Genomic DNA, 25,103 nt, shown 5'->3' on the forward strand with positions numbered 1-25,103 from the left:
CAATAAGCCAGAGGTTTGGTTCATATCTACAAGAGCTTTAATAGGAGCATAATTTAATTTCTGTCTGCTTTAGTCTAAAATATTGTTCCCTAAAGATTGAGTTCATGTTATGAAATGACTGAAGAGCAGCTGCTATCTTCCACACTGTAATTTTTTTTCCTTAGTTGATATAAGCTTGTATTGAACATATGAAAACAATTAGTAGGGAAACTCCAACAGGCAAAGAATTCCTCAGTCCCATGGGACAGATTTCTGTATCTCTTAGCCAACTGTGCAACTTGTATAAAACTCTACTGACTGACACTGAAAAATTAGAATGAAAGGAAACCTCCTACCAGAAAAGCTTCAGGAAGTGTGTGTGCATGAATAATGTGGATTATTGTACATTTCCAAGTATTAGGAAAATATTATTTCTGCCATGATATAAATTGCAAAGCTGAAGCAGCAGAGGAAACATGCACAAAAAGTCATTTTTATGCACAGCTCAAGGAGAATCGTCCTGAACTTCTAGAAGCATATAATTCATTCTCTGCTTTGTGTAAAATGTGGCTGTTTCTGAGTTCTCTATACTAGCAAATCTGTAACAAATTCTGCAACTTTGAAGGTATTAAAGAATATGGGAAAAGAGTTTATTTTTTCCCCTAAGTGTGAAAGATGCAAGTTAATATCTGTAAAAAGAGATAAATAAATTAAAAGTTTTAATTTTTCAAAACCTCTTTCCACATCATGTGATTTATTATGTTCAAGATTGGGCTCTAGCTGTCAGGAGGTCTAATTTATCTATGCATTGGTATTTTTATTACCATTTGAGGTCCTATTATCCATTAGCTACCTCATTTGTTCTTAAATTGCATCTACAAAAGTTTTTTACTCACCTCTCACTGATGTAAGGTGAATATTGTTAATTCCATTTTGTAGAGGAGCAATAAGTGAGAGAAGTTACCTGACTTACCAAAAGTTGCAAAAAAGTGTCCAATCATGAGAAAAAGTCGATTTGTAGCATGTATTGTAGAATACATTATGTATATATATATATCTTTTTTTACATTTGTAGACTATATTTTTTATTTCATGTTTTTATTTCATTTTTTTTAATTTCATTTTTTATTTCATGCTTTTCATGTTTGGATGTGTAATTTGATATGTGCCTTGTAGGCTGTCCACCTTCTGTAAACCCAGTAAAACCAGAAGCAGAGAGCTTAAAATTTCTGATCTTCAAGTTCCTACTATCAGAAAATACTTGGAAAAAATATAGTTCCTTTATCTCCAAATTTCTTACTATTTAAGTAGTAATAAAATATTTATAATCTTGTATCAGCTAGATTCAGTAAGTGAGCCATTTCTATCTACACTTAAAAAAAAGTTGAATACAAAATTTCTATCAAAGATATAAACTCCCAAAATAATATTTCAGCAGTTCATAGCTGCATAGGTTAGATTTGCTCCTTTCTGCTGCTGGTATTTTCTTTTTTCATTGACCTAATTTGAAAGAGGATGTGATTGATGCCCCATGGATATGGACCTAGGGGCCATTGTTGAGATGAATTTGTGTGAGATTTTCCAAAGCCTGTTGGCCAGCCTGACTCCATGCGTGGGACAGCAAAGCCATATGGCCCAGAGTCAGAAGATGGATAGCTCACTCCTCAGAGGGGGTAGGCAGGTGGTGTCACTTGCCACCAACACAGCTGAGGTGCTGTACAGGAGACCTCTGTGCCAGGTTTTAGCTTCAGTAGCCCTGGAGACACCCAAAGGGCAGTCACCTGTTTTCTCTAGCAGCCCTAGTGCTCCTGCAGCCTGGCCATACAATGTAGCTTAGCCATGAGGTGCCTTCAGCACTAAATCTCTGTGTTGGTCACTGGATTACATTTGGCATTAACAAAATCTCAAAGCAGGGCAAGTGTTAGAGTGTGTTAGAGTAATAGAAGTGTATTGACTTGCTTTTAAATATTGTACTTCAAAAAGGAAACTGTTTAAATGTCATTCAGCAGTAAACAATAACAGCTTCTTCTCTTCTGTGGAGGTTTGTGACCTTGCAGGTTGGGTATCAGCCTCACACAGAATGGAAGCCCAGAACATTAAAGCTTACACTGCCTTTCTGCTAAGGCATTTTCCATTCTTTCTCTCCATCTGCAAACCTGGGTGCTAAAGAAATTGTTAGCAATGACAAATGACACCTGGTAGGATCTGCTAATGCCTTGCTTTTCACTTCCTGAAGTAAGTTTTCTATTTTTTTTCAGCTGCCAGAGTAGCCATACCAAAATCATTTCTTTCTGGTACTAAGTGCAGTCTAGAAAATATTATACATGGGTAACTAACTTTTCACCACTTCTGGTGATATTAGGTCATTTTATTAGGGTTAACTTTTGAAGAGACTGCTCCCATCTGTGCCAAGAGTAGTTTTGAAGAAAGGAATATTTTCAAGTTTCTTGTTCTTGTAAAAATAATTTCTGTCTACCTGAAAAACTTAAAATTATTTTAAACAAACTGCTTTGTTGCCCCAAGATTGTCAGGAAAAGCCTGTGTGTTCAGTTTTAAGGCTTTCCCTCTATATTGTAACTACATTCAAATACTATTCAAAGCATAATCTCATAGTGATGACAGACCCAGCAGAATAAATGTGATGTGGGGATCTCTTCAGAGAGATTCATAGCACATAAAAAGTTTGTATGCTTTAGGATGATGGACTACTTCCCATTTTTTCCTTACTTGCTGAAGTTTTCTTCCTTTGTTAATTGTGTTGTTTGGTTAATTGCCCCTACAAGCAAGCTCCAAAGCTCAGCTATTCTGTTTCTTACTGTGCCTAGGAGTCAGATCTCAAATCTCTATAAATTCTTTAGAGTCCTGTCCTCTTTTGTAGTGTGTCGTTCCCTCTGCTTTTCTTTATCTTGATGCTAAAACATCCCTCAACATCTCCCCAGGATTTTCTTGTTGAAGTGATGAGTGAATCTAAATTCATCTAGGTTTGCAATTGAAATCTGATGTCTTTAGCACTATTTCTGAACTAAATAACAAAATCACAAATGTGTGGCAGAATTCTGCTAAAACCATAGTCTTTCTCTTGTGTGGCCAGAGTGTGGGAGGTTATCCACTCCAGGATTTTGCTTTTTTGCTCTGCTATTCCCTTTTTGATAAGCTCTGCTTGGAGTGGAAGGAGTAAATCTTGCCTCTTACATAGTATTTGAGAACATTACTTCAGTTATCAAATATGTATTATGAATTATTCTGTTCATTGCAGTAAATAAAGCATACACTGAAATTGTTCTGTTTGACAAGTAAAGCGTTCCAAGCTGCATTTTTGAACGCAACCTTTTTCCAAACATGATAGGGCAAAATTTCTGTGACTCCTCCAAAGCAAGACAACTGAGTTTAATACAATGGCAGCTCTTGAGTTTACATCTGAGGAAATACCCTCTTACACTCTGACATGTGAGGCCTGTGAAGTCTGATGTCTAAATTGCATTCATGCAATTACGCAAGATTTCCTCATTTTTGTTATTTTGTCCTTGTGTATTTGGAAATAATTGGTTCTTCCTGTATTGACTCATAATTGTAAAGAAGTAGGAATATGAAAAATTTGCATTTTCTGCATGGACTGGAATGACTATTTGAAGGCTACAGTTTAGCAGAGATTAATAGCATTATGCCATTCTTGTTTCTCAAGAAATAAAGAAAGAATTTTCCATTAAAGTCATGAGAGTGACACATATGCCAGATGTGGCAGTTTCATTACATCTGCCAGAGGAAACAAACATGCAATTAGAATGGGATTACGGGTTGGTTTAAAGGTTATGTTAGTGGTTTTTATTCCACTGCACTGAAACATTATTATACAGTATAACAGTAGTGAGGAGATCAAGATCGTGAATATGCAATTTTTTTTTATTTAACTCAAGCTGATGTTAATGCTGACCTACAGATTATTTTCCATATACAAACCAAAACATTTTATGAAGCCATGAAAATTTTCATTAAGAATGATTGGTAACCAGAAGCACTTGCAAGAATCTATCACCTGAGCAATTTTGTTACATTATACAGGATTTCATCAGGAATTATGGTATGCAGAACTAAGTCTATGTGGCAGATGACAGCAGAAATCAAAAATCAAGAACATCTTTCCAGTGACAGATTTCTTGTTTTGCCACTTGTCAGGGAATTACACTCTGCTAATTGCATTAACAGGCATAATTAATACTGTTTCTCATACCATCCAGAGTAATTTGTGAAAACTTTTTCAAAATGCAATTACGTTAAATATTTATAAAAATTGCAAAGATTCCTTACAAAGTGAAACTTGTGTATAATCATTACTTTTTTAGGGTTTTTTAAAATAATTTTTATATAAGTTAAAAGTTCAGATTAGAAGGTATCAGCCAATACAACTATAAAAAGCTTCTCCTATCAGTTGTTGAGTATAACTGCAAATCTGTTGCCAGTCTTACACAGAAATAATTCTTATGGGAAAGGACTCTGCTATGGTTGAGGTGACATTTGTATAATGGTTACAGTTGTGATATGAGTATTTCTAGGCTCAAAAGAGCTTGCTATACATTCAGAACAGGCAAATTAAAAACAACTTATGTTGTGTTGCTTTTTGTAGAATGCATTGCTTTAGCATATTAGATAAAGAACATGAATCACCAATTTCTCTATGCTTTGATTTAGGTCACGTAAGTGCACCTTTCTGCAAAACTTAACAAATTAAATGCAATACAGTTTGGTTAGTCTGATGTCAGAAAGATCGAACAATTTAGGTTTTATGTTTGGAATTAATTGTAGCCTGTTGAAATAATGAAAATCTTACAGTAATGCCAGTGGAACACATTGGTATCCCAAGTGCTTTCATTTGCTGGAAAACAGCTTGAGCATTGCCAATATGCTCTAAGATTTTTCTGATTTGACCACAATGAACCAGAAAGTATTTCTGCAGACAGCCTCTGACAAAGGTGGTTTTCTGAACTTCAGCATAAAAAATCCAACTTTGGCAATAGTGTCAGAAGGGTCCATCTCCATAGACTCTCAAGAACTGCTGGGATGAGAGAATCTTCTCTATACCTTTGCCAGGAAGTATTCAGAGACTGTCTTCTGTGATTATTAGTGAAACCTAGGAGACTTCCTGGCATAATTAGGGAATATCATAGGTAGCTAGATACAATTTCAGTTAACATCATTTTAAGCAAATGAAAATACTTTAAAGATATGATTTGGGAACTGCTGATTCCCAGGTCACTCCATTTTCTGCTAATAATGAATTACTTCTCCTTTTTTATATGTAGCTTTACTGTAAGAGTCTGCGCAGATTTTGAAGGTCAAAGTATTTCAGATCAGATAGGTAAGAAATACTTTCTATTCCTGTAATTTACTCTAACCGTGCTCCATTTCAAATGTATTTTTTCCTACACTTGGAAAGACAGTAGGAGTGAGATCCTCCTAAGACAAGAAAATGTATTTTAAAAAAAGTATTTCAATAGATAGATAGATAGATAGATAGATGTGTGTCTGTATGTGTGTGTGTGTGTAAATGCAAACCTTTTATTACTCACTTAAAGGATTTTTGTTTCAGTTTAAGTCATTTTCTAAAAAAAACCAAGAATGTACCTTGTTGGAGAATGTTCTGTTTTGGTAAAATAATAAATTAAAGGGACAGAAGTCCTGTACACATATAATCTGTCAATGAAATTAGAAAGCTTAAATTATACATCCTGCATAATTTGGATCAAAACCTAGTGGGCTTTTAAACAGACAGGCACTTAAAGCATGGATTACTTTTTCTTGGAAGACTTGCTTAGGTTAATTAATTATAATACAGAATGAATTCCTTACTGGATTTTTTTCCTGTTAAATCAATAACTAATTTATTGATTTGTATCCTTCAGTGCTGAAAGGTGAATTGCAGTTAGATTCATTGAAACAGAAAGGAGCTGTTAAGAGGACCCTCTTCTTTGATTACCATCAGTCACATCACTACTTCTCTATTGTGATAGAAAGACAGAAACAGCTCCATTGCCAGGACTTCCTTGTTTATCTCAGAGTAAGTTGTTTAAAATATTTTGGACTTTCATCGTTGTTTGAGTGGTACCAGGGATTTAAAGATAATAATAAAAAGGAGCCACTGGAAAAGGAAGAGTAATTTCCAAAATTACAGAAATGGGTTACAAGATAGACTTCATCTGTATGTTCAGTATGTGCAGAGCATTCTGCTACCTTGAAAAAATTCCCTATGTAAATCTTTGGCTCATCTTTTGTCAATATAAGTGGAAAAGAAACATTGATTTTGAAGACTGTAGAATTTCTCTGTGTAAAAATACATTAATTTCACACTGTTCTGGAAATTCTGATCAAATACTGCATCTTCTGATACAGAAATGCAAGATTGCTTTCCATTTTTGGTATTTTTTTTTTTTTAGTATTCACAGTGCAGTAATGAACAAATCATATTAAATATCAATTTAGGTTCAAAAGATTTTAAAGGAGTCTTACCAGAAATATTGGCCTAAAATTCATACAGTTTTAAAAGTATTTTAAAGATATTTTGAAATGTTTTTAGAAAAATTAAAACTATGGAATTGAAGTTGTAAAGGAGAAAGGATCAACAGTTCCTCACTTGCAGGTTCCCTCATGCAATTGAAGTAGATTATTCCAACTCTGATCCAAGAAATGCAGTGGGAGGTGAAATGGGGAAGTTTCAAGCACTATGTAGGGACATCTGTAGACAGTAAAGGTGGTTGAATTTTACCATTGCTAAGTCTTATATATTCTTGGTTATGGTACAAACCAGCAATATTACCTCCACAAATCCACACATGCCCTACCTCCATTTCAAAAGGAAGGGGGGCAGTAGCTGACAGGAGTTGGTTCTGTGTGTCTCTCTTAAACAGCTTCATTTTAGGCTAATGCTTTGAAAATTTCTGAGTCTACTCAGCTCAGCCAGCTTCTTCCAGATGTGGGGCTGTGGAGGCAATGTGTTCTGGGCATTCCAATTACTGGTGAGTCACTTTGCTTTCCTAAAGACACCACATGCAGCCAGAATTTGGCCAGCATCTGTCAAAGAACCACGTCTTACCTTCAATAAAGACTCCATCTTTACCTTCAGAAGTCTGAATCTGTTGTCTTACTGTACCAACTGAAATAATCATAGTAAACTATTGGTTTTTATTATGTGATTGTTACTCACAGGATGAAACAGAATTTAGAGATAAATTATCTCCCATCAATATAAACTTCAATTATAGTTTGGATGAGTCCAGTTTCGAAGATAGTTTGACTGTGAAGCCAATACTGAACTATTACCAGAGAAACTCACTAGCAGAGCAGGTATGAGTTTTGCATGTCACATTTTCTGTATATAAACATGAAAGCATTTACAAATATTATGTGTGTCATCTTCCTTAAAAGAGAAAGCCAGAAATTGCATGAGAAGGATTTAATGAATACAAAATGTAGATTAAATATAAAACTAGAACCAACAGGCCTTTCAAGTATCTCCAAAATTTTCTTGTTTTGATTGCCTTCTAGAATATGTAAGCCAAGTTAGTGTGGGAAAGGGACTGAAGATTATATTGTTCTGCTAAGGACATATTTGACCATCTAAATAGTCTCCAACCTCTGACTACCACATGAAAAGGAACTTACAAAAAGAATAAAAAGATTTAATTCAGTAAAGCAGTGCTAGTGGTATTTAAGACAGGTTAGAAATATTTAATGAAGTGATTTAGACTTTAAGGCATGTACTAACTGCATTATATTTTTTTATTTTGCAATGATACAGGCTTACATTCTGGTTGACTGTGGGGAGGACAATTTATGTATTCCTGACTTGCAACTTTCTGCAATGCCGTAAGTTAAATAAGATACATTATGCTGGATATACAAAGTCCAGACACTGCTAACTGTTGCAACAGAATGATGTAGAACACAGTTCTGTTGTTTACTGTAGCTAATCACTCTTACTTGATTTCCAGATTTTAATTTGTGCATCCATTTTAGCTATAAAACCAAGAAATGGAGAAATATACTTGCAAACCACATTCATGATGTTTAATGGTTATCTTAGAAAATATTGTTTGCAAGTGTTTGTTAGAGTGGCTGTAGTTCTGTGAAAACCAAGAGATGATACAAATTGTTGTTCATAGGAAGGTTCAAGTTTATTATTTCAGTATGCCAGTGACTTTGAACTTGGACACAATTCTCCTGAACTCAGTATACAGTGAAGTAAATTAATCTCAAAATAAAATTTTCAAAACATGGCAACAGTTTCTCCTGTGGAGGGAGAAATATGCCAAGCAGGACGAGTGGGGAATGTCTGAGAGTTACCTGACTCTCATCAGAATCAGTCTGTAGCTGTGAAACAAGGGCACAGTGCCATGGCAGGTCTCAGGAGAATTTCTGTCATTGTTTGTATTACAATGGACATGAGGAGAAACTACCACCTTTGTGTCCTCCAGAATACAATGCTCATGAGACCCCTGTGGCAAGTGGTTCCTCCACTAAATACTTCTTGATGTTTAGAAAGTAGTCAGGCTCTGACATTTTTTACCAGTTGCTTTCAAGTTTTGTGATAGTCCATCTTGGCCACAGTCTTGTTTTCTCTTAACCTCTTTTCTACCCAGGACCTGGTATACTTTTTCATGTGGTCATTTTTATAGAAAATGTTTTATTTTGTGTTCACAGAGTGTTTTCCAGAACAGATGCTCTGAGAGCAAAATGTCCTTCTGCTTTATTCATATATAAATCCTAATTGTTCATGTTTTAACTCCTGACAAGTAATATGTTCTATACAGGGATACAGATCAGCTAATAATTGGAGAAGAAAACTGTGTCATGCTCATAATAAATCCAAGGAATGATGGGGAAGGAGCCTATGAAGCTGAGCTACATATAAAGATTCCACCCGAAGCAGATTACACTGGGGTCGAACGCAACAACAAGGTAAAGTAAAAGCAAGATGTTAGTGATACCAAAGGAGACAACTGAGAGCAAGGATAACCTACATAGGCTGTACCAGCTGAAACCAGCACATAAAGAGGTTCTTTTTCACATAAAGAGGAAGGGAGATTCCATCAACTCTCAGTTATCCTTGCTTGCACAGCCCCGGGTAAAGATAAGCCAGGCCTCCAAAAGATGGGAAGGACAGGACCATTCTGTTCAGAGCCAGCTCAGGTTCATTCCCATTAACCCAGCTCCTTCCCACTGACTTCTTTATAATACTACACAAATGCTGTCACATTTCTTCTAGGTATAGAGGTATTCACATAATTCAGATTTTGAACCAGTAAAAAATACAGTAGCAGAAAGTAGTAGTGCCAAATTCCCTTAGTGCTTCGAAGCTGGGATCCCATGGTACCAACTCCAAGCCAGAGTTAATGAGCCCTGCTGACCCCCAGACACTTGGACACTGCTGTCTCTTCTCACACCACACCAGTGTTTTACCACTATTAAGGGTGTCCCAGTCTCCAGTATCCTGAATAGTTGGACATTACTGCAGTATAAACTTGACAAAGTTACTTTCCCTTGTTGTCAATTCTTTCATGTTATGAATGGACCAAAAATGCAATTAAAATGTAAAATGTGCCAGTGTTCACAGAAGGATTAATGTTGACTGAAGTCCTGCTGAGCTGTACTGAACATTCAGTGTTTTTCCTTTTTGGGTCTGTTTGTTTTTTTAAGAGCAAAGATGAAACCCTATCCTGCAAACAAGCAGAGTGTTCATGTATTCTCTGTTGGACAGCAAGTCTGAATTGCCTCATCTGCACATGTATCTCCCAGGCTGTTGCAACATGAGCCTGCTTTTTTCTGTTAGTGCCTGGAATGTGCAAAAGGGCCTCAAGGGTGAGAGTGGGAGAAAGCAAGTTAATTTCCTTTCTGAAGGCAAATGTTTTTAAGGAAGTTAAATTAACTTACAAGGTATTTCCTTATTCTCCTTCTGTCAGTGACTTTATTAGTGGGCTTCTAACCTAGTTTGAAAAAAATTCCAAGAAGTAATGCTATCATCAAAGATGATAGAAATTCTCTGCAACCTCACATCTCAGAAATATATCTTAAAGACACCAGCCTTTTCCTACTGCCTGTTCCTTTTGTTCTCATAGCAAAGCCACTGCTTTTTTTTGACTGTTATCTACAAAACTAAAGTTCTCTTTAACATGCTACAAATAGTTACCTTTTTTCTTTGTTCCTCTTTAGAAATCTTTTGCTGTTCTTTTGGATGTTACCAAGGTGTCAGAGGAGGCACTAATTCCAAACCTCAAGCATGTATTAGCAATATCTATTATTTCAAGGACCTGGGGGTGGGAGTAGACAAGAGGCTGGACATGAGTTGTCAAGGTGCACTCCCAGCCCAGAAAGTCAAATGTGTCCTGGGCTGCATCAGCCTTCCAGTATCTGAAGGGAGACTAAAAGAAAGACACAGAGAGACTTCTTACACTGCAGAGTTCTTCTTCACTCTGGAGGCTATGTTTCTTGACTAAAAATGATTAATGCTGCAGAATTTATCTGACCAGCATTACAAAAGCTAATTTGTGCAGTCTAAAGATGTGACAAAGGGTCAACCGTGGTAGAATTCCTTCCATAATGAAATTTAGTGTCTTTGTTTTTGCACTGATCATCTTTTTGTGGTGGTTAAGTACAAAATAGGAAAATTAAAACCAGATACTAAGAAAATTTCTTGGCTGTGAGGGTGGTGAGGCACTGGAACAGGTTGTCCAGGCAAGCTACAGATGCCCCATCCCTTGAAATGTTTAAGGCCTGGTTGGATGGGGCAGCCTGGTCTAGTGAAAAGTGACCTGTTCACAACAGGTGGTGGAACTAGAGGATTGTTAAGGTCCCTTCCAATCCAAACCATTCTCTGGTCTGGACCAGAGAGAAATCATTCAGAGCTTTTTACCATTTTAGGAACAATTTCATTTTTTAGTGCCAACACAATAGACTCATGGAGGAAGAAAGGAAAGATCCTGGTGCTTTGGAAGAATAAAGAGAAGCTAGAGTGGGTTGAGAAGGAGTTTTAAAGTTAGAATACTTTTTCTTTTGAAGACAAAATTTTAAAAACCCAGGAAACACAATACAACTACTTCATTGTTTTCAGATTTTGGGGAAGATAAAAATGCCTTTCTGACAAATTCAATTCTGAATCCTAGTAGATAGAAAACTGCCTTCCTTTTCACTACATTTACTTACACACATAAGCTCACTCACACATATAATTTATTTCATATTTTTTGCTTTTTATACTTCATTCAAAAAGATATCATCATGTTCTTTTGGAGAAGGATCAAATCATTAGTCCTACTTGCTACATCATTTTTAGTGTCTTTCTTTCTGCATTTCAAGGACTATTTTCACAAGGATTACAAATGGCACTGAAAGTAAGTTTATTCTTCCTATTGTTTTTAAATGGTAAATGGGTATTTCTTTAAACTATGTTTTTTGCAATATTATGGTTCCATTAAGTAAACTAAAATGTTAAATTCTATGTTCATTTGGAAAAAAATTTATATCGTAAATTTCTTCTAAAATTTTCTAAATGTAATTTCTTCTGTTACCAGGATGACCAAACTTTTAGGGGTCATATTGTCAATGAGTATAAGTGAGTACAAATGAGAGGGATTCAATTCATTCAACTTACAGGGCTTTGGGCACTTTGAATGGACAAGATAACAGAAGAAATTATCACACTGGATGCAGTAAACATTGAAGCATATGGAAAAAGGGTCTGCAGGCACTTTTTGAGGCGTGGAGTAGAGGTGAAAATGACAGTTTTCATGTCAGTTGCAGTGGAGTCAGGATTCCAGTTCTTATTTTTATGTTTGTGTTGTATCCTGACAATGGAGCATCTGTGACTGCTCCTGAAATATACCTAATTTAATGCAAACCTATTTCAGCAGACAGGTAGATTTATGGTAGAGCCTATTGCAATCATGTTCTTAAAGCTCTGCCTCTAGGTTGTATTTCCTCTTGGCTGCATTCATGTTTACAGTCCTCTGTGTAGCTGTGTTTCTCCAAACTGCAGAATTCCTGGTATTAAGGCAGAGATAAGATTCTCCTCAGAGCCAACAAATCAGGCAGAATAAGACAAGAATAAATAAAAAATGGAATTTGATACATTTCTGATGGAACTGAAATATCTGTAGAATCAAATAATTCAATTATGCCATCATAATTTCAAACTGACAGTATTCTTAGAGGATATTTGTCTATTGTGGGGCTATTCTGGATTCAGTCTAGCTAATAAAGAAATACGCATTAAATGCTTAATAGAGAAACACCTTAAGTGTCTCTTGTCCAGTCCTGCTTTTTTTTCTTTATTTCATGTTAACAATGTATTGTGTTATTCTATATCATTTGAATTACACTTAGAAGCTGATGAAGTCAAAAACTTCACTTAAAAATCACTTGTCTTCTACCTCCTCCCTTCAGCTTTATGCAGTATAGTGTTTGACCTGCCTCAGTTGGCATTATCTTCTTATCTCAGACCTGATCCTGTAGAATATTGCACACTGCAACTGAATATTGCAGACTGCAACTGAATAAAAGATGAACAACATTTTGCAGAAATTTGATCATATGCAAGTGGAGAGGCAAGTGAATACAAGTGATTTTAAAGTCTGAGATCAGGGACATGATTTTGGAGCTTCATTGATTTCTGCAGATGCTGCCACTTCCTTCAGTCAAAAGCTGAGGATTGAAATAGAATTACTTTAAATGAAATCAAGTGTGTTTTTCACCAGTTGTATTGTGGAAAAACTTAGAAGGTCAAGAAACCAGGTAAATGAGAAAATTACCAGAGCTTCAGTAGTTCCTGGAAACCCATTGGCTTGCAGTAACTGTTCATATGCAGTAGGTGTGAATTTACTGAAATTAGCTGCAATGAGGAAAGTATAACCACTTTGTAGTATTAGATACATATATTTCCAGCAGTAGGTCCAGAGACAATATATACTGCTGTATGGTACATTCTTACACCACAACAGTCCCTAACATGACTGTGTGTTTGAGCCCCCAGCCATTGCCTGAATACTGTGCACTAATCCTTTGCTCTGTGATAGAGCTGCCCACATTGAACAGCTCAATCCTGCCTTCCTAGCAAAAGCTGGGACCCAAATTCTTATGCAATAATTAGTAAATCAGGCAAATACAAAGTATTAACAGATATTTTTACACACCAAGAACATTACGTATTTTGGCAGAACTGCCTCTGCTCAGGCTGGAAACTGCAGAGTGCTGAAGATCACATCCAGACAGGTATTGCAGTGGATAAGCTCTGAGCCATTTCCCCCATGCCCTTCTGAACTAAAGCATGGCAGTCTTAAAATGAGAAAAAGACCTGGAACATTCTTGTCTTATATGAAAATTCTTAGACTAGGTACATTGTGGCTGGCTAGATGAGACATGATTTCAGCTTGGTGAAGGCAAAAACTACTCTTCATGCATCAACTAGATACATAAATATACATCAACTAGAAGATCCCCTAATCAACTAATTAAATCAACTAATCCATCCCCTTTTCCTCAGAAAATAAAATTGGAAGGTGATAGTAAAGGAAAGAGGAAGTTTTTTACTTGCCAGCTTGTTGTGTTTTAACTGTTGTGGCATCAATTAGTAATTCATCACTACAACCACAAAAGAGTTCAAGTTTGTAGGCTGCCTGGATTACTTAAAGCATCCAATCACTTTCTAGTTAAAATGCACCCTGGGAGCATATGTGATAATTGTTGGGCTTTTCCTTCTCCTCAAGACTGCCAAAAAACCTGTGTGTTGCTAAAATGTCAGGTAGAAGGGCTTTGTGGCAAACTCTTCATCTGGCTGAGTTACACGTGAATGTAATTACACTGACAACAGTGGGTGTACAAGTCTCAGCTCTTGCTAGCTTCCTGCCTGGTTTTAATTTTCCTATTTAGTACTTAACCACCTCAAAAATATGATCAGTGCAAAAACAAAGACACTAAATCTCATTATGGAAGGAATTCTACCACGGTTGACCCTTTGTCACATCTTTAGACTGCACAAATTAGCTTTTGTGATGCTGGTCAGATAAATTCTGCAGCATTAATCATTTTTAGTCAAGAAACATAGCCTCCAGAGTGAAGAAGAACTCCTTGAAAAACTCCTATGTTTTCTCAGCCTTTGAGGGACAAAAAAAATATGTGATGAGGGTGGATTTACTTTGTGTCAGTCTATAATACAGCATCTTTAAAGAAACTGCCAAGTATCTAATACAAATGAGTATATACATCTATCTTTTAGACTTCAATTTCAACTCCTCTCCCCAACAAAAACAAAACTATAAACCCACACATCAAGATCAAATGGACAATTTTCCAGACACGTTTGATTCCGACTGTGTTAACACCCTCTTTTCTCCCATGCCTTGCTTCCCACCTCTAATTAACCAGCTGGAGAGAATGTAAAAATGCTTCCCTCCCAACCCTAGAGAGGCTTGGGAAGGCTGTTAGTGCACTGGACATGCTGTGTAACAAACTTTTGTTTCCTCCTAGCAAACTGTAAAAATGTCAGCGTACAATGAGGTGTGTGCTGAGGGCATGCTTCACATGGGCTCTGTTAAGGACATGCCCTGTCTTTTCTTTTAATCTCAGGAAGTTACAAGGACAGCATGTCCATGCTGGCTTTTACAGATAGGGCAAATTGGTACAGAGATTTCCCAGGTCTTTTTATATAGAGAGCATGAGCTCATTCACACTGCTTCATCTCTGAGAATCACAAATGAGCAGAAAGGTAATGCAGCTTGCTGCATCCTGCTTTCACAAAGCTGGTTCACTTCTGCACATACATGGAAATGCCTTCATTTACTGAAGATGTCAGAGAGGAAAACAGAAAAAAACCCCAACACATTTTATTGCAACCCCCCCCCATTTTATTGCTTTGCTTTATTCTGTATCTCCTAGCTTGCACTGTTTTATAGCTGTATCTCTTTTGTAGAGTTTGTTTTGTTTACAGATGATATTACTAGTGATAAGGATTGCTATAAACAACAAAGACTTTTATATCTGATGATGTGAAAGTCTATCTCCTTTGTTGCTAATTTAGAAACACACATAACAGGTTATGTTTTTGCTGAAGTATTTAACATTCTTAGTATTTTACCACAGATTGGAAAACAAAGATCTAGAATTGATCCATACTCCAGTTTTGCCAATGTCAGAAATTCATTATAGAGATTTCTTGTGATGGATAACACTGTAATTACTGTGAGACCTATTCCTCTCACTTAGTTTTGTCTACTCTTTGTCTCTCTGTTGAGTCATTATGGCTATAGGAATGATTCACAGCAACAAAGCAGTATGGTAAAACTAGACATAGAGTGATCTCATCCTGGTTCTTAAGGTACTGGGAAACTATCCTGTTTGTTTTTCCCTGGCATCAGTTTTCCCCCGTTGTCTGACAATAACCAACTAAATGTTTTGATAGTGCTCTGAGCAGGTGTCTGAAATCAAAAGAAAGGTCACAGTCAAAAAGGCATCACTTTCCCAACTGGATCCATTTCACTGTGATCTCTGACCTCTATATTGGTGTCCTTTTGTTGCAGGCCCTGCGTGTGTTGAGCTGTGATTACAAGATGGAAAACGAAACTAGAATGGTGGTTTGTGATCTTGGGAACCCCATGGTGGCTGGCGCAAACGTAAGGGAAAACCAGATGCATTTACTGATCTTTATCTGATTGAATTTTAAAGGGGAACAAATGGAAATTTATACAATTACCAGAATGTGTCCCAATAAGCACCCCATAAACCAAATTATTTACCTGGACAAGAAATTGTTGGTGTAATAAGAGGCAGAACTGTGGTTTTGAAAAAGTAACAATTTGTTTTTCTAAAAGATTAATTATGCTAGAACTCAAAGAAAGTGAGAGCAACTCAATTTATCACTATCATTCCATTAGAAGTTGCACTAGTATAGTAAGAATTCCAATCTATAATGTGATCAGTTTATTTCTCCCTTTTAGTATCCTCTCTACTTAAAGCATAAAGATATATGTATAGTAAATGACAACTTTGTCAGCCTGATTCTCATCTTGAGTGCATACAGGTTGTAATGCCAGTTTATATCACAATTTATATCAAGGTAAGTATCTTTGGAATAAACTTTTGCTTTAAAGTTATTATTTTAATTCTAAAGATTTCCTGAAAAAGTAAAAGTATCATCCTAAAAAGTAAAAGTAATTGAAAACATTTCTGAGGAATGGAATTTTCAAAATGGGATTATGGGATGCAATGACAGCCTCTCATAAATCATACTACATATTAGATGGAATGATGGTAGCCTTGTTTTTGGACAAAAGCAAAACTGTATAATAAGTGATGACAAATACTAGAGAAGGATAAAAAATAGGTTTGGAGATAAAAAATTCCACAATTGTCACTCTTTGTCCCTATATCATGACAAAACAACCCAGGAAATCCCAGAAGTGTTAAATACAGGAATTTTCAGCTATGGATGCTCTTGCAGAGGAATTTAGTGTTTCTCATAAATTCAAAAGTTCTACAAATATCTAACTAAAAGAAAATAATCCAAATATTGATACTTAAATAAAAACCGTCCTAATAAAAACAAAGCAATAGACAGCATAAACATTTATCAGGAATAAATAACAGCTTTTAATTGAAAATTACTACTGTTTGAATTTCATATTGGACCTATGGCTTTGCAAAGAAACAAAAGCAAATTTCTTTAGTATTTTCAAAATACCTACAAAATTAAGGTTTATCTTATGGAAGATCAATATTTCAAGCTTCAGCCTCTCTGTAGAGGGGGGCTTTCCTGGCCTCTTTCAATCTTGAAGCAGTTCATGCCTGACCCTTGATAGAAGAATCAAATGGGTCATATCATTGGAGATTGGGGCTAGAATAAGTTTCTTCGGATCTTTGGGGTAGCCTGAGATCAGCCATACAACTTTAGAAAGAGTGAGGGCAGGAGTTTCATAGAGTCACCTGCTTGCATGGCCACAGGCAGTCACAGAGATTCTTTGGGACTACAGGGAGGTGGAAACCATTGAAAATTAATTAAGCTCCAGGTGATTGACCTCCTGGGAAGAGGAATCTTCCTGGTGAGGATCCTTCTACATTGAACTACTTTGAACTAAAAGTCTGAAGAGATTACTATAAACATTTTCTGGGAAGTACATAGAGAAGAAGGCCAAAAGATTTTGTAGGTTTTGTTTTGTTCTACTTAATGAAAATCCTAAAAGTAAAAGTAATTGAAAACATTTCTGAGGGGTGGAATTTTCATACTGGGATGATGGGATGCAATGATGGGCCAAAGCATGAGACAATTTCCAATTCAAGGCAAATAATTTCTTGTACTGAGAAGACAGCAATTTTATTTATCTGCTTAGTAATTTCCTAGTTAGTGTCAAGGCAGAAGCAAATTCTCAAGATACAGACAGAGGTGGACAAGAATATTGTGGGTGATTGGGATGCAGTGGAATGGGGCAGGATAGCATAAAACCCCTTGGGCTGGAAGAGAAAAGGAAGACCAAACACAAGAGACACCAACTTTTATGCCAAGAAGGAAAGGAAATCTTTGCAGTTTGCATATTGTCATAAGCATAAGCAATGGAAAGGTCTGAGTGTAGAGGTGTTAGACTACAGACCCTAATACTCCCCACTTTGAATCCAAAGCCCTATTTCCACATCATCCTTCACCCAAAATGCTAGCACTAGCAGTGTGAAGCCTGCAGGAATGCCATTTGGTGGCCACTAAAACATTACTAATCTCACTTGTCTCTTTATGAATTTTCACAGCATAACTAATGCTTCTTCTCTTCAGAATCAACTCTAGGATTGCTCTAAGTTCCATTACCAGATATTACTAAGCAAACTACTTCATAAAGAGAGAAGTAGCAGAATAAAATAGCAGGGTTCATAACATATTCAAGGGTTTTCTACTTTAGAACAAAATAATCCATTCCTTTAAAATTGAGGCGTACAAAAGTGGAGCATTGCAAAGCCAGATGGCAACATTGTTTGATTAGAGTAAGTGAAATCTTAAATCCTAAATTTATCTTTGAAGCCAGCTCTCCTGGAAGCTCAGTAAAGGTGAAAGGATTTGTGTTTTTTCAGTCCAAACATATTTGTGATGGCAAATGTACTTCCAAAAGCAAAATACCAGCCCTTTGTACAAATTGCATAAATCTCAAAAGGTTGCTCTGATCCATTTCCAGTTTTGCAAAACAATTCTGCTCTGGCAGGAGATCAGTTATTCTCAAAATACTCAGTCAGAAAGGGACTCTTTGTGGAAATTGTGAGTGGGAAGGAAGGGTTAGGTCAAAATTGAACATTCCTAAAACTCCTTTACTATTGAGTCACCTTAATGACTTGCCAGCACCCTGAAATCCTAGAATTCTTGAGCTCTTGAAGATCAACTTCTGAGTATGAGGGTTATGTTGGGATTTTGTGATATAATCTATGGGATATTACTGCAGCAGACTACAGGGTTGTCTGACACTTCACATCTTCAAAATGAATTATGTCATCTGTGTCCTTAAAATTGTTTACTGGCCACAAAAAATATTTCATCTTTTCAGTAATATCTTTGAAGTTAAAAAAAAAAAAAGGTAAAAGAGTAAAAATGAAGATAAAAAGATTGTTAAGGAAAATCTCAATGCCAGAATGCAAGCTAAATGTCTGACAACATCTCACTGGCAAAGATTGCTCAATATACTTATTTATGACACTGAACTGGATCAGACTGACAAGTTTCCTAATACCTGTTCAGTGGCATTAGCAAGTGAGAAAATTCTAGTAGAAAAATCTGGAAGTTTATAGAAATTAATAGAAATAAGGTTAGAAGACTGGAAGCTTGGAAGATCTTGGCTATTTCTTGGTTTGTACCAAATTGATTCTTCAAGAGCACCATGTTTTATCTTTCTTTAGAACTGTAAGACACTTCATAAAAAGCTACACCTCTGTCTCCCAGCATACTCCTAAATTCTGTCAAACATAATAGCTTAAAACTTATTAGTAATAGCAGAAATGTCATGTATTTCAAAGATACATGATGTTACAAACATGGAAATAATGCAATCTCAATTAAACTTACTTCACTTTGAAAATTTTAAGTAAAAATAAACTATTCTGATAAAATTTCTGTGCTACTAAATAAGGATGTTGAATAATTGCTAAGTTATATGTTCAAACAAGTTAAACTCCTTTGGCCTCAGCAAGGGTTTTCAGCAAGGGCATGTGAGCATCCTTGCCCCATTATTAGTAGCAATATCAATTTATGTCGTGTAAGCCATAAACAAAGTCATATGATTATACAAAGACAACATCTGCAACTTATTAGAGTTGTACAGTAGGAGTGTGTTTCACTATTAAATGGGGGATGAAGCCTCAGGAGTGTAATACATCATCAGAACTGCAGCTCATGGCTGCTCTGTCTGATGAAAACTTTATCTTTGGTTCATCAAATGTTTTTTCTGCTATAAGTGGAAACAAATTTATTTATACTGGTTAGTAAACACAGGAAGAGAAATGGTGAGTTTAATATCTGGAAATTTTTGTCTAAAAGACAAAAGTCATTATATTTTTAAAGGTGAATGGAATATCAATACAGTTGCTAATATCATCTACAAAAAGTGAGCTTAAAATTAAAAAGAGCTTACATCTTTATTCCAAGTCAGCTATTCAACTTTTGAGCAATTTAATGAGCACTATCTTTTCATCTGAAAGATTTTGCTTCAAAAAAGAGAGATCTACTGTAACTATGAAATTAAGATCATCAGAATTCAAAGATTTGAACTCACCATTCAATTTATGATGACAGTATTGTTCAGCTTGAGTCAACTGAAAGTAGTTGAAACATGTTAGGTAAGTTTTGTTCTGGTGATGGATTGTGTTGCACCACTGCAAATTAAGAAATAGGAGAATTGAATGAAAACAAATGGTGGGAAAAAGGGATTGCTTAAACATATGAAATGACATTCACAGAGGAAAATTCCTCATCTTCTAATGATGTTGAATTTAAGTCCCTACATTGGGTTGTCCTGTCCTGTTGTTAACAAGGTTTCCTGAAATATTCTGAGGAAATTATGCCAAGCAGACAACCATTTTTTCTTCCTTCCCGCCCCCCAGTCTAGTCAGACATTGGCAGAAATGAGGGAATCATGTCCTAATTTCCTGATGCCTTTTGATGAATTTCTCACAAAGATTGTTTGTCCACATGGAGAATATGTGTTACCATCCTTTTTTAAGAAATGCAACTACAATGTGCATGTTATCCTGCAAAAAATTCTGCCATTAGGCCAGATGGAAGGTAGAGGGGGAGTGAGGAGTTGTAGGAATTGAAAAATAAACATTTTGAAAATTACCAGATTTAAAACATGCAGTTGAAATAATTAAAAACAATAATTTAAACATTTCAGTAGAATTTAATTAATTGAACACTGAGGACAGATGGCATCTCCTGCTTCTCACCTGCCACTTACACTCTGGGGCTGTGAATGTGTCCAACGAGAGGCTTACAGACACCCCACCACAGGCTATTGTATATTCCTTCTCTAGTGAGCCCTTCTCTCTTCTGAATAAACTTGGTCTGCTTATCCATGCTCTGCTTGCAAAGCAAATGGAAATTGTCAAAAGGTGGAAGCCAGGTCTGCTTAAACACAAAGCAGCACCAGTGGAAGCACTTACCTCCTTCGGTTTTGGGACCTGTGTTTTACACCCTCCTCTGGTCACTCACTCCAAGTTGTAGCAAATTGAACTGAAAATATAACCTTGAAGCTGTATTCCTCTTAACAGAACCACAATGGAAAAAAAAATCAACTAGAAGTAAATTAAACTGCTGCTAATTTAGCCTCGGGTGCTGAGTCAGCCCCACAACACCTGAAGCAGGCAGTGCAGAGCTGCCAGGTGCAGAGACAGTGCAGGGAGCCCTGCAGACCTGGACAGGGGCATGCATGGGTGGAGGCAGGGATCAGAGCTGCCAGACAACTGCTATTTGCTTTTGGCTTGGCTTGGCAAAGCAAAGACTGTCTGGATGAAGAGGGGCCTACTGCTGTGTTCTTGGGAGAGTGCTTCTCTATTCCTCTGATCTTTCCTCTCTCCAGCCAAGTTTTCCATCTGGTGACATACAGAGGCAGGAGGGTATTTTTTCCTGAGAACAACTAGATGATGTTATTCCATACTAATTTTGAAAAGCAGCAGTATCCAGTATAAGTCTGTGAAATGCAATGTTGAACAGTACTGCTTTATTGATCTGGAGATCAACTGTTTCTAGTAACCTGTTGTTTTGTTTCTTTCTCAGTTCTCCGCAGGCATTCGATTTTCTGTTCAGCATTTTGAAAATGCAGATTTCAACATCAATTTTGAGCTGCAAATAAAAAGGTTAGATATTTTATCAAGAGCATGGTTATTTAAATTATTAATTCTTTTGGCATATGAAGTTTATTATATAATAGGGTTCCTTTTGAGTATCAGTAATTATTACAGGGGCTTTCCAATGGTAGTTTATGTCAGGAGGATTTTTGAGGTTAGAACCTCATTAACTATTAGGAGAATCAGTCCTATTTCTTTAAAATTCAAGTTATTCAGGTATTTCTTTAAAATTCAGGTTAACTGATTTTTTAAAGCATCTTCTGCAGATTTGCCAAATTTGAACTTTATTTTATACTTCAGAATTAATAAAGGGTAATCACTTTGTAACAGAGGTGAATATGCACAAACATATCAAGCTCTGAATTAAACCAGACATGCTTCTTCTTCACAAAAATTTAGAAAATAAAAGGAAAGCAGTTAAAATCTGCTCAGCAGATTTACTGGCATGGAGAGCACTGTTTCAGTTTGATGCAGGTGAACCTTTGTAATTTTTCCATTTGATTCCTCCTCATTTGTGGGCCTCACATATACTCTATATACTGTAGAATCTTGTGTATTATGCTGAGCAGTACTTCTTCCACAAAGACAAAAAAGCACAGAGTGGGCTGGGTTAGGATAACAGCAAAAACAAACCTGGGACTTTTTCAGTAGGTGGAAGGGCTTCTGCTCCATCTGTCCTCATCAAATACTCACTGGAGTTCTGTATGGGGCCCTCTCTGCCCCACACACAGAGACTTAATTGCTAATGTCTGGCCTTTAATGAGGGCCTTGATCATGTTCATTATGGTAAATAACTGAGACATTTGAAATGTTTAAGTCACGTCTCCATAATGTAACCCTTGAAGGGAAAGGACGTGCAGAAACTCAGGAAGGGCACGGCAATGGCACAGAAGTCCATTAGGCACTTGGTCAGGCATCAGCCCTCCCCTGGAATCTGGGTGGGGACCATGCAAACCTGGACATGAGCTCCTCTGGAGAGAGACACAGCATTTACCTTGTAGGCCCCCTGTCCATGCCACTATTTATTTCCAAATGCAAGCAATAGTTTTAAATGATTATAAAGGCTCATGTCACCACTGTTTTCATGCTGTGAATCTGGGGAGGTCCAAAGCCTTTTGGGTAGTTAAATCTGTCTAGGTAATAAGAGTTGAATGTAACAGTTTTTAAAAAGTGACAAGAATTTCGTTAGTAATAAGTTTGAACTTCTGGAGACTACAACATCTCATGCTTCCCCCATGAGTGTAACTCACTAAAATGTAAAGGAAGGAAATGTGTTGGGCTACAAACTTGTATGAAAATGTTGAAGAGCACACAGCTATTTAAAAAAACAACAAAAAAGGAAAGAGTAAAGAGTAAAATTCCTTGCTTAGGGAATGTACCCTACAGTTAAAATTCACTGCTTTGTACGTTCATTCACAAGCAGCAGGACAGTTTGTGTATTTCTATGTTCTTGGTGAACAGATAAAACAATCCTAAAAGAAAAAGGGAGCAGAACTCCATGAAGCAAACAGAGGAAATTGCCTAATGGAGGCAAGAACACATCTGAATTTGAGTCCTACTTTCATTTATTGAAAGGAGGGGACTTCCATTCGCTTCAAAACATCAAGTGAAATAAAAGTATTTTGGTTTGCAAAACTGAAGTTCATTACTTATAAGAAACGAGCCAGAGGCTGAGTAGTGTCTTGAAATCTGACTCCTTTTCTGATGTGGATGTTGCTATGCAATTATGTACCTCTTAGAGAGAGAGATGTCTTGGCACTACTGTTTAAACTATTTTCTTCTCTAAAAAATGCCATAAAGCATGAACAAGGTTTGAATACCTTGTTATGTATGATCAAAATCTGTATTTTAACTCTATGGAAAGTAGGACAAATAAGCAAATTGGAGAGCAGCTTATTCTAACAAAATAGTGGTATAATAATTTTTACACTTTAAACAATTTTTGTACATTTATATTCAAAACAATGGCTATAGAGGATTACCTAAAACTTCAAATAATGTTTGATGGAAATCTGCATTAGTTTACAAACAAATTAGAGCTGCTCTTAATTTCAGCAATCTGTAACCAGAAAGCGTGGATCAAAGCTCTTTATTCCTCAGGAGTCAGTCACTGGAAATGCTGACCTCCTCTGAATGTTTCCAATTGACTGATGGTACCCAGATGTGATACCAGCAAACTGGGACAGCAATAGAAACTTGATGTTCATGGAGCAAGGAAGACCACACTTGATTAAAAAAAAAAAATCCAAATTTAGTGTTGTTAATCTCATAATTAAATAAATTCTAAGTGTAATTACTTCACTATCTTCATGAATTTGAACCTGCAAACCTTTCTTTATAGGAATGGGCTATAATCACAGGAGTAGCCTTTTGAAGTAAGAGAAACCATGTTTATTACTAAGGATTTACAATCAGAAAAGACAATAAGATGAGTGAGAGCTATAGATTTTAAACATGGAGATCTGTTTTCACTACTAAGTGGTTTTAAAAATGTAAACACTCTGGATAGGGGAGTGAAGCAAACAAGAAAATGAAAGAAACAGTCGATCTTGCTTCTTTTTCCCCAAGGACTCAGTCATGCTAAAGTCACAGGTTTGGAGAATCAGAAAAATAATTTTATTCTAACAAAGTTTGTCTTGTTCATTAACACTGCCTTCCTACAGTGTATGAAACAAAGTTCTATTCTATTAAGATACTTTTATCTATACAGATAGCCAAGTTGTACAAGATATTCTGAGCCAGATAGATTTGTAACATCTTATTCATCATCACAGGATTCTTTAAAGGAAGCTTGAGTTGAAGATATTATTAAATATGTGATGAGCTCAAATAATATCCAACTTAAATACCAGTGTCCTACAAGACTGAAGAGTGCCAGTAGGAATCCCATTTTTTAATATGCCCAGTGGACCTTCTGTGTTGAGTGATAGGATAATCTAGAGTTCTGATATAAAACCTTTGTTAATACTTGTACATATTTTTTCCAGTTCTAACAAGATAAATCCCACCAGCAACTTAGTGAACCTCCATATCAACATCAGTGCTGTGGCTCAAGTACAGATCAGAGGGTAAGTATGCAACTATTTCAACTCATTGTGAGAAATACTTTTTTACAGAACCTTTCTGCATATGATAATCCCATGCAGTGAATCTTTTGGCATATTATAAACCCAAATGCCTTATTCATCTAGGACACCTGGGTCTCACCCCTGCAAGCCTTGCAGGATGGAGCTACTACAAACTTATTGACTGTGCAAAGACAGCAACCTAAAGAATCTCACATTGTAGTAACACCAGTCAGAGCCAACATTTTATTTGGGCATTCAAATTGTGCATGGATGTTACTAATATAAAATGCCTGCTCATACATGTAGGTCTTCTTGGGCAACCACTTGGATGCCTAATGCTGAATACCAAACAGAATCTACTGCTTTTATGGCTGGAAATGTGAAACACATTATGGCAAGACATGTAGTAATAGAGAGCAGAGTGAGGCCTTTGGAGAAAGGATGAGTAAGAAATGAGTAATGATAAACTGTTCACTAACACAAAATATACCAAAATTAAACAAGCACAGGATATGATCAAAGATGATAATTTCTATCTCTGTTTTCATATACAGCTTAGTTTTGGAAATTATAAAATGCAATTAGGTGATAATTGCCAGCTGAACACGAGCCAGAACTGTGCCTTTGTGGCCAAGGAGGCCAATGGCATCCTGGCTTGTACCAGACATGGTGTGGCCAGCAGGCATTGATCAACCCTCTGTACTTGGCACT

General features: G+C 36.4%; 1 protein-coding gene across 1 annotated transcript in view; it reads left to right on the forward strand.

Annotated features, from left to right (window-relative positions):
* Positions 1-25,103, forward strand: part of ITGA8 (integrin subunit alpha 8) — a 113,372-nt gene that overhangs the window by 46,359 nt on the left and 41,910 nt on the right. The window contains exons 16-23 of the mRNA XM_054638490.2: positions 5,277-5,332; positions 5,877-6,031; positions 7,177-7,314; positions 7,769-7,836; positions 8,781-8,928; positions 15,537-15,629; positions 21,254-21,333; positions 24,312-24,392. Coding sequence (XP_054494465.2) covers positions 5,277-5,332; positions 5,877-6,031; positions 7,177-7,314; positions 7,769-7,836; positions 8,781-8,928; positions 15,537-15,629; positions 21,254-21,333; positions 24,312-24,392 — 819 coding nt within the window. The remainder of the gene's footprint in view (positions 1-5,276; positions 5,333-5,876; positions 6,032-7,176; positions 7,315-7,768; positions 7,837-8,780; positions 8,929-15,536; positions 15,630-21,253; positions 21,334-24,311; positions 24,393-25,103) is intronic.

The sequence above is a fragment of the Agelaius phoeniceus genome, chromosome 1, assembly GCF_051311805.1.
Source record: "Agelaius phoeniceus isolate bAgePho1 chromosome 1, bAgePho1.hap1, whole genome shotgun sequence".
NCBI lineage: Eukaryota > Metazoa > Chordata > Aves > Passeriformes > Icteridae > Agelaius > Agelaius phoeniceus.